General features: G+C 34.3%; 1 protein-coding gene and 1 long non-coding RNA gene across 3 annotated transcripts in view; one reads left to right on the top strand and one right to left on the bottom strand.

The window, feature by feature from the left end:
- The window catches only part of LOC126780253 (titin), a 93,364-nt gene that overhangs the window by 41,501 nt on the left and 37,643 nt on the right, over positions 1 to 14,220 (bottom strand). Inside the window, exons 22-36 of the mRNA XM_050504562.1 lie at positions 10,610 to 11,878; positions 9,645 to 9,877; positions 9,309 to 9,476; positions 8,973 to 9,140; positions 8,637 to 8,804; positions 8,141 to 8,300; positions 6,903 to 7,811; positions 6,486 to 6,535; positions 6,102 to 6,187; positions 5,753 to 5,973; positions 4,806 to 4,880; positions 3,673 to 3,777; positions 1,631 to 2,625; positions 173 to 233; positions 43 to 78 (exon numbers count right to left, since the gene is read on the bottom strand). Coding sequence (XP_050360519.1) covers positions 43 to 78; positions 173 to 233; positions 1,631 to 2,625; positions 3,673 to 3,777; positions 4,806 to 4,880; positions 5,753 to 5,973; positions 6,102 to 6,187; positions 6,486 to 6,535; positions 6,903 to 7,811; positions 8,141 to 8,300; positions 8,637 to 8,804; positions 8,973 to 9,140; positions 9,309 to 9,476; positions 9,645 to 9,877; positions 10,610 to 11,878 — 4,704 coding nt within the window. The remainder of the gene's footprint in view (positions 1 to 42; positions 79 to 172; positions 234 to 1,630; positions 2,626 to 3,672; positions 3,778 to 4,805; positions 4,881 to 5,752; positions 5,974 to 6,101; positions 6,188 to 6,485; positions 6,536 to 6,902; positions 7,812 to 8,140; positions 8,301 to 8,636; positions 8,805 to 8,972; positions 9,141 to 9,308; positions 9,477 to 9,644; positions 9,878 to 10,609; positions 11,879 to 14,220) is intronic.
- On the top strand, positions 8,180 to 11,058 carry LOC126780255 (uncharacterized). Of its 2 annotated transcripts, none has more exons than XR_007670464.1 (6): positions 8,180 to 8,365; positions 8,702 to 8,869; positions 9,038 to 9,205; positions 9,374 to 9,541; positions 9,710 to 9,877; positions 11,048 to 11,058. It is a non-coding gene; the product is annotated as an uncharacterized LOC126780255 (long non-coding RNA). The 2 variants fall into 2 exon arrangements; XR_007670465.1 differs by lacking the exon at positions 11,048 to 11,058 and adding an exon at positions 10,418 to 10,437 and having other exon boundaries at positions 9,710 to 9,853.

Raw genomic sequence — 14,220 nt, 5'->3', positions numbered from 1 at the left:
GAAGCACAATTTCTAAAGCTAACAATAATGTAATGAACTTACCGTCTCTATAACTTGCATCAGAAATAAGACCCGAATCTGCAACAAATGCAATTGTTAGTGATAGTCAATATTAACTTACTAAGTTACGTACGGCACGCGAACTTAAAAAAGGGTATTTTTTTCATGTTACCTTTCATTACTTTTATCGTAGATGATTTTGCGAGCTCTTCAGCCGATGGTTGTTCGATTACCTGAAATATAACTTTAGTCTTAGAAAACAGAAATATAATCAAATGCGAACCGCTTAGTAAAAATGATCAAGATATTAAATAATATAAAACCCAAGTTATCGGTCATATTACAACTTTTATTTACAATGAATTAGATCTGTGGCCAATCGGAATCTGTTGCATCAGCGCCTTAATGTACTAGCTCATAAGGAGTTAAACTTATTTTTGATAGATACATATATAATACATTGTATATTTATTGACATGGCCGAAGTTTGACCAAAACTGAAGGTTTCTAGTAAGCGCCGAGTTGGAACGCGAGCGATGCGCAACGCTGGAGACGTAGCTCGGGTGTCAAATTGCCAGTACAGTGCCAGTACTGTCAGTATACGAAACGAAATAACTTCGTAAACCCATTTAATTGAACTAATCAATATCGCTTTAATTAAGAAATTCTTTAGAAGGTTAAAGTAAAAAAAAATATACCGAAATCTTCTTAATGTGGTCTAATGATAACTTAAAGAATTATAACTCAGAGAAACATTGATTATTTACTTTGTAATAATTTTTCCAAAAATGTGTTAATTGATTAAAGTTTTGAAAGAGTTTATTTGTTACTCCAGTTTCATTTTATTTAAGAAAACTGAAACTTATTGTAACTTATTGATTGTTGTCACCACAAATATAAGCAAAAAATATTTTATTCACTTTTAGCCAATCTTAAGCCGAATTTCTGAAGCAATTAATGTTGTGGCGATAGCCGATTAACCAATCGCTCTCGACCAAAATTTGACCTTCAGTCACTTTGACCGTCAGTCAATGTCAATATCAATTAAGTCAATGTAGCCGATAAAAAAAAAACTGAATGCTTTCAAGGACTGCCTCGACTATAACTAAAAAAAGGAAAACAAACATTGTGTATTATTATATTTTTAAAACTCTTAAATATCAAAGTAAACTTAATTTACATGCAAACCACAGTAACCAATAACTTCAAATGTTCACATGACAATCAAAGTGCATGAAAAAAAAGTGCTTTACGGTGAAGGAAAACATCGTGTAATAATCTACATGTGTCTAATTTCACTAAAATTCTGCCACGTGTATTCCACAGTGCGGGTGGCATTGGAGCAGCGTGGTGGAATAAGCTCCAAACCTTCTCCTCAAAAAGGGAGAACAGGCCTTTAGCCCAGCAGTGGGACATGCACAGGCTGTTACGGTACGGCAATGTACGGAATTAAAACACCCGTTGTAATAAGTGCTAGTAATTTTGGGCACTACTAGATATTTGAATGAACGAGGTATACGAGAACGAGACGCATTACATGGTGCGTGGGGACTGGGGTAAGATGTGTTAAGGCACATAATAACTTATTCATACAAAAAATAAAGTGATAATAATAATCATTGACAGTTACCTCATGGGCTTCTTTCTTTTCCCAGGCACGAGGCCTAAAGTCTTCAGGATACAAGTGAGCTATGACCTCTTCGACAGCAGTATGTTTCAATTCAATCATTTTCATGAAGGCGCGGAATCCTACTTTTGCAGCAATTACATCTTCATTTTGAGTTGTTTCTGCTGTAAGCACTTCTGTAATGAGGGCTCCGTGACCTTGGCGTTCTACCAAATTTACCAAAGCAGATTGCGATTGTGGAACTCTTAGTGCAGGAAAGTATTGTGAATCATATAAGCATTCGATATCTTGCGTAGTTATACCTCTTTTTAGCATATAACCAATCTTAGCTAATTCTCTCAAGGGCGATTCGCCAGGACCAAATTCTTTAGCATTAATCACTTCTAACAGCTCATTGATTTCCGCTGACACTTTCAAATCTTCTTCGACTGTTTTTAATACCGCTCTATATGTTTCATATGTCTTTTCCAATGTTTTTACTGTTTCCTCATTTTGTTGTTGAGAAGAGATTAAATATTCATGAGGCAAAATTACTGGTTCTAATATTTCCGTTAATTTATTTTCAACTATTCTTTTCCCTTCGACCTTTTTAAGAGTAGCAACATCTGCGGTTTCTACAGAATCAGCCTCACTAAATGTAACTTCGGCCTTTTCTTTAGTGGTTGCCTTCGATTCAAGAGACTCTGTGACTTCAATTTCGCTTCCAGATGAGACTATTTCATCTGTAACTTTTTTAACTTTTTCTATTTTTGACGTTTCCGTTTTTAAGATTTTTATTTTCTTTGACGATTTTTTTTCAAAATTCTCATTTTTTTCAAACACTTGTAAATTAGCTTTAGTTATTGCCATACCAATGTCACTCACGGCTTTACATTTATACGTTCCTTCTAAAATTTTCGTAGCTTTTCTTATTTTGCAAATTGTTCGATTGTCTTTGTTTTCTATAATGAAATTGTCATCGGTGTTTATAACAGCGTCATCTTTATACCAAACGATATCTAAAACAAATATACATATATGTATATATCAACAGTTTTTGAAAGTGAGCTAAGCTATATGACAAATGACCCTTTTGTCACCCTTTTGAAAGATAGGAACATTCAAAGGTAGTGCCTTTGAATGGTTTTTCAAAGACAGAAATAGAAGGTTAAAACTAAACAATTTAATGCAAACTAATAAAATCTATAATTTATGCAAACTTACTATTAATGAAAACTCAAAACTAAAAGATAACTCTATAACTAATGATAAGCTTAAAGGAAGTGCACTGCTAATGCGTGCACGATGTCGCGAGGGTAATAAACATATCCTATCAAAGACGTCCTAAGACAAGCCCAATTGAGGTTGGTGGCGCATTGGCTATGTAAGCGATGGTTGACATTTCTTAGAATGCCATTGTCTAAGGGCGTTGGTGACCACTTACCATCAGGTGGCCCATATGCTCGTCTGCCTTCCTATTCTATAAAAAAAAATAACATCTTAGTTCCCAAGGTTGGTGGCGCATTGGCGATGTAAGCGATGGTTAACATTTCTTACTATGCGCCAATATCTATGGGCGTTAGTGATCACTTACCCTCTATTCAATAAAATATATATATATACACATTATTTTTATAATTACAAATAAACACTTTGAATGAACTGACTACACACATACCTAATTACTATCACTTACTACATATTATTATTATTATTTTCTAAAAAACAAACTCATTTTTAGAAACATTATTAGAAATTATTTTTCGATTATCTACTTCAATATGGCGTCGAATATGTTGCTTTTAATCGAATTTTAGCAAATTACTATAAAGGGAAACTAGAGACTAGGTGTTGGTCGGTATAGGTACACTCATGAATAATATAATAATACGCACACCGGCATAACACAAGGGCCATGACGAGACAGTAGCGATTCGATCGAATGGTACCTCAGCGTGCGCGGGGCAACAAACATTCGCTATAGCGATACTCGGAACAACGGCTACAGGAGCAATAGTTACACTACACTCGTTAGTTCTTTGGGCTCAGCGTGCGTGGCGCCTTACCTGGTGTTGGGTTTCCCCTATAGATTGCCTCAAACGTTACTGTCTCCTCTTCGCATACTCGTTCTGACAATATTTGTTGGATGAAAGCTGGCACCGATTGGCTCGCTAAAATAACAATAATTATTCTAATTGAATTATCTTATTATAAAACATTTATTTCATACATAAAAAGAAACATACTTTTCATATTTTTACTAAAATACTAATTTGAATAGGCGGTATTATGTAATCGGTACCGATCTGAGCCGCAAGGCTCACCTAGGTATCAAACTCGATATATAAAAATGATAGTTTGCGGCACTTGAGCACTCGCTGCTCAAGTGCTTATATATATAAATATACATATATATATATATATATATATATATATATATATGTATATATATATTTATTTATGTAAAGCGAGTACATCAGTAGCTCACCATTTCCTAAACTATATCGTTATGTTCTAATATAAAGATTTAATTCAGTTAAGCTGAGAGCGAGAGCGAGCGTAGATTAATTAGATGAATAAAAATATGACGTGTTGCCAGACTTTAAAAATAAAACTATGTGATCAGGGCCGTAAAATTATAACAGAGACCTGTAGTATGCCATACAAAATTTAAAAAAAAGCATTTGGTCGGAAATAAAGGAAATTAAATGAATATTTCTACTATTATTAATTCAGATCATTTAATGTAGTTTAGTTTCAATCATATTTATTTTTATTTTTAAACAAGTTACGGAACTGAACTAAACTATAAGTAAAATATATCAACATAAAAATAATTTATTTGGTATTTTTAAAATATAAATTATAAATTTGGAAATTATAGTATAATAATTGTGTCACATAGCTATTTATGAATGTACATTGTACAAAGTTGGAAAAAGCGAAAAGATATATATCTCTCTTTTCTTCTTAATTATATTATTTGCGCAAGTTTAAATTACTGCTTCCTCCCGTCAAAAAGTGTTTTTCCAAATGCACAGAGTATAATAATCGTATAATAGACAACGGTTAGGACGATAAAATAATATAATATTATAGACCAGCTCTTACATTAAAAGTAACAAAAATAGGAAAATATCTAAACTTAGCTGGCTTTCTTCATTTCAGAGGCAAATACATCTATCATTAAAATGTTTACCTTTAAGAGCGGCTTGTAATTCCTCCATATGCGTTACCCATTCCGGTTTCCTGTAATCTTTGGTCCCGATGACACCTAAAAAATATATTCGTAATAATTAATATATAAAATATTTAATTTGAACGAATATGTACGTCATCTTAGTAGCCTGCATTCGAAGTCTTTGCGAAACTACCGGACAGTATTTGTTAATTCTCAGTTAGTAAATAGATGACAAATTCAAAACAATGTGTGTATTTCATTAAATAATTAGTATATTTTATAACTGCCTCGTTGGTCTAGTGGCTTTTTCTGTCAGAAAATTCTCAGTAGCAGTCTGGAAGCTGGAAGTGTGTACACTCCCGTGCCTCGGAAAACACGTAAAGCCGTCGGTCCTGCGCCTGAACTCTTTTCGGACGTGTCGGATTGCCGTCTCATCGGATTATGAGAGTTAGGGAATAGAGAGTGCACCTGTGTTTGCGCACACACTTGTGCACTATAATATCTTCTGCGTAGTTGGCTAATCTCAAGAGAAAAAAAAAGCTTGAGATTGGCCGCCGTGGCCGAAATCGGTCTAGAGGACATTATTTTATATTTAGGTATAATTTATATTGTAAATAATTAATGTTACAACAATATCCCGTCAATTTTACATTTCTTTGAACGGTTGACAAAATTTTGTCACTCATTATGAATTAGAAAGTGTTGTTGAAACCTTAAATGTAAATCTTGAATGGTCGTACTTAAGAATAGGTACAAGAGGGACATGTAGGAAATAGAGCGGGGTCAAGGATCAAGGATCAAATCGAAACATTTGTAGATTGTCCATGCACACTGTCACCGTTGACGTATCTTGTTGAAAATATCGAAACTGAAAACATATTAAGAAAATTTAAAGCTGCACATGTGTAAGATGGTTTAGATTAAGCTTCGTACAGCTCTGTACGTTAAAATATATTTTGGCTTACTCTCAACAGACAATGCTGCAATTGTTGATGTAACTCCTAGCGAGTTATAGGCTTCGAATTTTATTTCACCGGTATCGTCTTGGTACACTTCCGGCATAATCAAAATCGAAGTACCGTCGTCTAATTCTTCTATTTGATATTCCTGAGATCTCTCAATTTGTACCCCCTGTTTCAACCATCTTATTTCAGGTTTAGGGACTCCAATCGCTTTAGCTTCCAATCTGTCATTAGGTAAATAGTGTATATTATTATTTATACATATTCCAGTTTATTAAAATACTTTAGATCATGAAACTATGAAAGAATTTTATGCGATGAAAAAATATGTTCTATATAATGATGAACAAACCTCGTCAGCTCTCCTTCGACGGTCGAAATGACCGTGGGTAAAGCTTTTATTATCTTTGGAGCAAACTCATCAAAGTCACTTGTTTTCTGAAATTTAAATATATATAATCTGTATCAAACTAAAGTAATTCATTAAACAGATTAAATATTTGTGCGCTAAAAGAATAAGTGATTTATAATACCCAGTTACAAATCGCAATACGTTATATCAGTGCACGGCGTATCGTTCGTAAATATTTAGGTAACATTTAGCACTTTCCAAGATTCTTTGTATGATATTTGGTGACGGAAGCGTATTCTATTTATTATAAATTTTATTATAATTCAAAATTAGTTAAAAGATTATTAACACATTATATTTTCAATCATTCAATGTTTCACTTACTTCGTCACTCAAAACGTCCTCTTCAGATGCACTAGGCGCGTATTCATATGCTGAAAAGTAAAATTATTTATGAATGATATAAGTAAAAGTAATTTATTTCGCATGATTCAGGTCCTAAAAATCTCAAAAAACGAGTAAAGGTAAAAAAGTAAGTAAAATTTTAAGTGCAGTTGTAGTGCAAATAAAAGCTTGTGCTTCGTCAACGATTATATTTCTTAATATTTAAGATATTAATTATATATTTTTTACAATTGTTCATTGTATAAAAATTAAAAAAAAATTAGTTAAAAGCTTGATACAAGTTTTAAATGGCAACATATACATTAACGTTAAAAATGCAAATCTCATATTTATCGTGCTTTTTACATAGTTGTTAGAAAAACGCATGCATTCAGATGACTATAACTGTTTTGCTACCTTCCACAGTTACAAAACATTCGCAGCTGCAAGACCCAAGCTCATTTGTAGCTACGCAACTGTAATTGCCTGACATTTCTGGGAAAGCTTCTTTTATGCATAGTTCACATAATCCCGATTCTTGACGACCAAAAGTTACATCTCTAGCCCACTCAATCTTTTTTTCATTATGATACCAATCAATTTTAGGGCATGGTTCTCCAGTAACGGTGCTATTTAATAGGATTGCATCTCCATCCATCACCGTTGCCGATTTTAACCTGACGATAAATGATGGTGGCCTGCCTAACGATTCCTCAATATTTTCCCTTTTCATTACTGAAGCAGAACATGACACAGAACCCCCAAAATTTTCAGCTCTACATGTCATTACTCCAAACAGATCTAGTGTCATATTTTCGATGCATAAACATGAAATATTATTTTTGTTTGTTATATATATATTGTGAATTTTATTTTCCTTTGTATAACTAATAACGTCCTTATTACCAATAAACCATTGAAACGATGCGCATGGATTCGATTGTACTTCTGTTTCAAGTAAAACGACATCACCTACATCAACATGTTTTGGTTTTAAAGATTTAATAAAAGTAGGAGGTTTTATAATTTCCTCGTCTTTTGACTTTGCTAATTTAACAGTACTTGCTGATTTCGAAACAAGATTATTCTTTTCGATTACTACTTCATATTTGCCTACTTTCTTTTTATCTGTATTCATAATTTTTAATGTGGATTTTCCATTTTCAAAATACATATAGCAATCGTCGCTTTGTTTAAGTATTTGGTTATTGCAGAACCAAGTGATTTTGTTATTTTCTTCCGGTTGAAATGTAACTTCAAGCTCAAATTCATCGTTTTCATTAATGGTCATGGCTTTGATTGGTTGAATAATTATAGGTCCAACTTCTGCAAAATATTTCTCTGTTAATGCTTATGCTGCTTCGGTTAGTTTTTTAACGAACCAGTTTATAAATTTAAAGGTTATTTTTACGAGAACAACGCTACAATTGACTTACCGTACGTATAATAAATTAGAAACAAAACCAATATGTACAGTTTAAAGTATATTCATCTACATATATATTTTTATTTAAAAGTTAGGTTAAGTGTGTAACACATCATACGATATGTTGACCTTGAGAAATGTAAATCATTTACATGATATTTTATGCCATGCATCTGTTAAAAAAATAATATGAACGACTCTTTAATTATCTATATTAGGACTACCGTACCTTTTTCCTCGGCTGCCTCTGTTTTCGGCACAGGTTTGAGTACCACTTCTTCAGCAGGTTTTTGTTCTTTTGGTCGCCGTTTGCCTGTTGGCCATTTAACTTCTCTAGGTTCTTCATCTTGTTTCGGTTTTTCTTTTACAGTGGGTTTTAGTTTAACAACCTCCGGTACTTCTTCCTCGGCTGCCTCTGTTTTCGGCACAGGTTTGAGTACCACTTCTTCAGCAGGTGTTTCTTCTTTTGGTCGCCGCTTGCCTGTTGGCCATTTAACTTCTCTAGGTTCTTCATCTTGTTTCGGTTTTTCTTTTACAGTGGGTTTTAGTTTAACAACCTCCGGTACTTCTTCCTCGGCTGCCTCTGTTTTCGGCACAGGTTTGAGTACCACTTCTTCAGCAGGTGTTTCTTCTTTTGGTCGCCGCTTGCCTGTTGGCCATTTAACTTCTCTAGGTTCTTCATCTTGTTTCGGTTTTTCTTTTACAGTGGGTTTTAGTTTAACAACCTCCGGTACTTCTTCCTCGGCTGCCTCTGTTTTCGGCACAGGTTTGAGTACCACTTCTTCAGTAGGTTTTTCTTCTTTTGGTCGCCGTTTGCCTGTTGGCCATTTAACTTCTCTAGGTTCTTCATCTTGTTTCGGTTTTTCTTTTACAGTGGGTTTTAGTTTAACAACCTCCGGTACTTCTTCCTCGGCTGCCTCTGTTTTCGGCACAGGTTTGAGTACCACTTCTTCAGCAGGTGTTTCTTCTTTTGGTCGCCGCTTGCCTGTTGGCCATTTAACTTCTCTAGGTTCTTCATCTTGTTTCGGTTTTTCTTTTACAGTGGGTTTTAGTTTAACAACCTCCGGTACTTCTTCCTCGGCTGCCTCTGTTTTCGGCACAGGTTTGAGTACCACTTCTTCAGTAGGTTTTTCTTCTTTTGGTCGCCGTTTGCCTGTTGGCCATTTAACTTCTCTAGGTTCTTCATCTTGTTTCGGTTTTTCTTTTACAGTGGGTTTTAGTTTAACAACCTCCGGTACTTCTTCCTCGGCTGCCTCTGTTTTCGGCACAGGTTTGAGTACCACTTCTTCAGCAGGTGTTTCTTCTTTTGGTCGCCGCTTGCCTGTTGGCCATTTAACTTCTCTAGGTTCTTCATCTTGTTTCGGTTTTTCTTTTACAGTGGGTTTTAGTTTAACAACCTCCGGTACTTCTTCCTCGGCTGCCTCTGTTTTCGGCACAGGTTTGAGTACCACTTCTTCAGTAGGTTTTTCTTCTTTTGGTCGCCGTTTGCCTGTTGGCCATTTAACTTCTCTAGGTTCTTCATCTTGTTTCGGTTTTTCTTTTACAGTGGGTTTTAGTTTAACAACCTCCGGTACTTCTTCCTCGGCTGCCTCTGTTTTCGGCACAGGTTTGAGTACCACTTCTTCAGCAGGTGTTTCTTCTTTTGGTCGCCGCTTGCCTGTTGGCCATTTAACTTCTCTAGGTTCTTCATCTTGTTTCGGTTTTTCTTTTACAGTGGGTTTTAGTTTAACAACCTCCGGTACTTCTTCCTCGGCTGCCTCTGTTTTCGGCACAGGTTTGAGTACCACTTCTTCAGTAGGTTTTTCTTCTTTTGGTCGCCGTTTGCCTGTTGGCCATTTAACTTCTCTAGGTTCTTCATCTTGTTTCGGTTTTTCTTTTACAGTGGGTTTTAGTTTAACAACCTCCGGTACTTCTTCCTCGGCTGCCTCTGTTTTCGGCACAGGTTTGAGTACCACTTCTTCAGCAGGTGTTTCTTCTTTTGGTCGCCGCTTGCCTGTTGGCCATTTAACTTCTCTAGGTTCTTCATCTTGTTTCGGTTTTTCTTTTACAGTGGGTTTTAGTTTAACAACCTCCGGTACTTCTTCCTCGGCTGCCTCTGTTTTCGGCACAGGTTTGAGTACCACTTCTTCAGCAGGTTTTTCTTCTTTTGGTCGCCGCTTGCCTGTTGGCCATTTAACTTCTCTAGGTTCTTCATCTTGTTTCGGTTTTTCTTTTACAGTGGGTTTTAGTTTAACAACCTCCGGTAGTTCTTCCTCGGCTGCCTCTGTTTTCGGCACAGGTTTGAGCACTACTTCTTCAATAGGTTTTTCTTCTTTTGAACGTTGTTTGCCAATTGGCCAAATTACTTCTACAGATTTTTCTTCTTCTTTTGGTTCTTTTGTTACAGTAGGTTTGAGATGAACAGCCTCTGGTTGTTCTTCTTTCGGTATCTTCGTTTTCAGTACAGGTTTGAGCACCACTTCTTCAACCAGTTTTTCATCTTTAGCCAGCTTTGTTTTCGGTACAGGCTTGAGCACTACTTCTTCAAGAGGTTTTTCTTCTTTTGGACGCTGTTTGCTAATTGGTCTTCTAACTTCTACAGGTTTTTCTTTTTCTTGTAGTTTTTCTTGTACAGTAGGTTTTAGTTGAATAACTTCTGGTCTTTCTTCTTGAAGTGCTTTTGTTTTCGGTACAGGTTTGAGCATCACCTCTTCAATAGGTTGTTCTTCTTTTGGACGTTGTTTGCCGGTTGGCCATTTAACTTCTTTAGGTTCTTCCTCTTTAGGTGCTTTTGTTTTCGGCACAGGTTTTAGAACTACTTCTTCTTTAGGTTGTTCTTCTAATGGACGACGTTTGCCAGTTCGCCAATTTACTTCTTTAGGTTCTTCATCTTCTTGAGGTTTTTCTTTAGTAGGAAGTTTCAGAGGAACTATCTGTGGCTTTTCATCTTTAGTTGTTTTTATTTTTAACATAGGTTTAAGAATCACTTCTTCAATAGGTTGTTCATCGTTAGGACGTCGTTTGCCTGTTCGCCATTTTACATCTTCAGATTGATCTTCTTTTGTTTCATGAACGGATTTAAAATAAACTTCTTCAGATTTATCTTTACTTATTTCCTCATATTTGCGAACAGTTTTCAGTTCTATCTCCTTTTTAGGTTGTTCTTCTGTAGGTTTTCTCTTACCAGTGCGCCAAGTAACCTCTTGTAGCTTTTCATCTTCCTGTAGTTTCTGTTTTATGACTGGTTTAAGAGGAACTTCTTCAAAATGTTGGTCTTGTAATATCTTTGGTTTTGGAACAGGCTTAAGAACTACTTTTTCTTTCGGTTGTTCTATGGAGTTTTCTTCTATGGGTTTTCTTTTTTCAGTGCGCCAAGTCACTTCTTTGGATTGTTCTTCAGAATCCTTAACCTTTAGTATTACTGTATCTTCGATAGCTGTTAATGATTCTTCTATAAGTAGCGTTTCAGTTTTCTGGAGTGAACTTTTTCTTACTTGTTTTAAGCTAACATCTTCTATTTTATCTTTTTTAATGGCTACTTTTTCGATCTTTGTAGGACGCAGTTTAATTGCTTCTTGAGTCCACGGTACCTGTTCTTTAGTAATATTTTCAATAGACTTTATGTCTTTCTTTTTTATATCAATTTTATCGTCTATGGCAAGCTCAATTTTCATTTTCAAATCAGTTTCTAATTGCTCGCTTTCTACTACTTTTTGAATTCTAGACGAATCTTCAATGCGTGATTTTCGCCAGTGTTTAGTCTGTAAGCCGTCCTCTTTTTTTGTTTCTGTCGAATGATCTCGAGCCTTTTTTCTCCAAGGGACTTGGCGCGTTTGTACATTAACTATTTTTCCTAATTTCAAAATATTCGATTCTTCTGTCGATTGATGTAAAACTCTGCTTGTTAAATCTATTGAATCAGTGGTTTTACCGATTGAATTCTCTGTCTTCTCATCGCAAATTTTTCGAGTTTCTTCTTTTCTTGATTCTGTGAGAAGTAAACATAAAATATTATTTACGCATTTTTTTCAAACATGTATAGTCTTAAATCACTAACGTAACATTAAATAAAGATTGACAAAAATAATATTAAACATAAAATAAGCCAAGTATGTAAATCTAACTGAAATTTATATTTTGATAGGTAATGCAAGTTTCTTAAAATACTGCCCAGTTGCCCGGTTTGCGTCTTCAAACTCCTATGATGTGATGGTATTATGTCAGAAGTGTTTACACGAAAGTCAATAGCTACTGAATAAAGATTCAAGTCAACGTGTACGACACAAACACAGAAAACATCATTTGTATGTATACGTAATGTCGTAATATATTCTTCGTTAATTAAAAATGGCTAATTTGGATATCTACATTCACTGACTAGTAATGGGTACCAGTAATACATTCTGAAAATAGGATTTTACTAATAAATAATCTCGCAAGTAATAAAATTGTTATTTTGCTTAGAAATAAATGTACTCGTAGTTAACACGAGTGTGTTACGCGTACGATTCGTGTCAACTTGTTACTCTACTATCAATGCCATTAATACCATAATGAGAATATTCTCCCTAAACTTAAAACATCTCTTCTCAACTTTTTTTAGAAAGCCTTTTTTGCCAACACTATTAATTCATTATTTAACATGCAATTAAATATAACAACATAACATTAAATTGACATTAAAATAACCAGTAAATTAGCAATACATAAATAAATACAAATCAGTTATCAAAATTAATATAAGCCATAATGAAAAGAAAAGTATGTAAGATATAGGTCATCTGGCGATATTTACCTACTACAACTTTCACACGCAGCACTGTATTGAAAAACTTGAAATGCATGCATGCAATAAAATGCTGTTTCAGCTGGAAAAGACATTCAACTCGATCTAGTCACTTAATAACAACTCAGTTTTCCCGCTTGTAGCTGTACTAATTATATATACAAATGATAGAAAAGCTCATAAGAAATTTCATTTTCTTAGAGTTAAAAATGGGAAAAATGTAAACACTATAGATTTGACTTGATTTATATTCTAAACTAGCTGTGCCCACGTTTTCACTCGCGTATGACTGAAAGAAATCACTAAGAGCAGACTTATAATATTACAGCATATTCAACATTTTTAGTTTTTTTTTTTTCGAGGGATATTAGTATTTATTCGGTTTTTGCCGCACTCGGATCTAGATATGTTGCCCACATACAATTGGAATCATACATGAGAAAAACGTCATTCCCTTAAATATATTCCGACGTATTTGAACTTGTGTCCCTGTGCTTTATTTATTGTAACAGGAAATTGTGTACTTTTACAACTAAAACATAAATCTGTTTTATTTTTTAATAAGTACGTATCATCAACTAACCGACTAAGTAAAAATTTAACACAATCTTGTAAATGTATACGTGGCAACGAAACGAAATATAAAAAGTTATTTACAAGCCGAAAACAAATACTTATGTATGTATGAGTATTTTTAAACAACCCTCTGAACCACCTGTTGAAATATGTCAAAACTATAAAAAGTACTAAAAACTGTCTATGATCTTATCTCGATATCTTTAATGAGAATTAATGCCATTTTTATAAATACAACTTTGCAAATAATGCATTATTTTAAAACAAATTTCATTACCACACAAAAGATTATAGCGAGTCAATCTTAAAAGATAGATAGATCTACAGTAGATACATCTACGCGTGGTCACGTTTGCCGACGAATACCAGCATAAGCTGAACCCTATTTAATATGATTGATCATAATATAGATCTAAGCTCAACTTATATTGGAAGAATCTAAATCTCTGAAACTGACCATTTTTTAACTTTGTTTTGTTCCTATAAACTTTCAATCATTATCATTTTACTGACTATCATTTATAGGTAGCTTAAATTTCAGCCAATTGACTACTAAAGAGTTATTTTATTTTATTTTATTAAGTTTGTAAACTTTAACTCAAAATTGAATGTAAGTTTGTGAGTTCAAATCTGGGCAGTAAGAAATTTTATTTGAAAATTATTTTAGAAAATAAAAGTGTAAGAGAAAAGCTTTTTTGATTAAAATAAATTGACCGGTCCTAAAAATCACACACTGAACATATTGTAAGCTGTTCACCAACATGTATTTAATTTGATCTTCCTATTTTTACTAAAGCATGCAGGGTCACTATAAAGCGGGCGACTATTCAAGAATTCAAGAACTCAATTGAAGCCAGGCCAAAATAAGACGGCTGCCAAAGCACTTCGATAGTGAAAGTTAATCATATAATTAATTGCATATTCAATTTTGTGTCAATCAGTGTCACTTCAAATGAAGTTGTTAATGT

Source organism: Nymphalis io, chromosome Z (genome assembly GCF_905147045.1).
Source record: "Nymphalis io chromosome Z, ilAglIoxx1.1, whole genome shotgun sequence".
Taxonomy (NCBI): Eukaryota; Metazoa; Arthropoda; class Insecta; order Lepidoptera; family Nymphalidae; genus Nymphalis; species Nymphalis io.
This window is presented reverse-complemented; position numbering and strand designations above follow the sequence as displayed.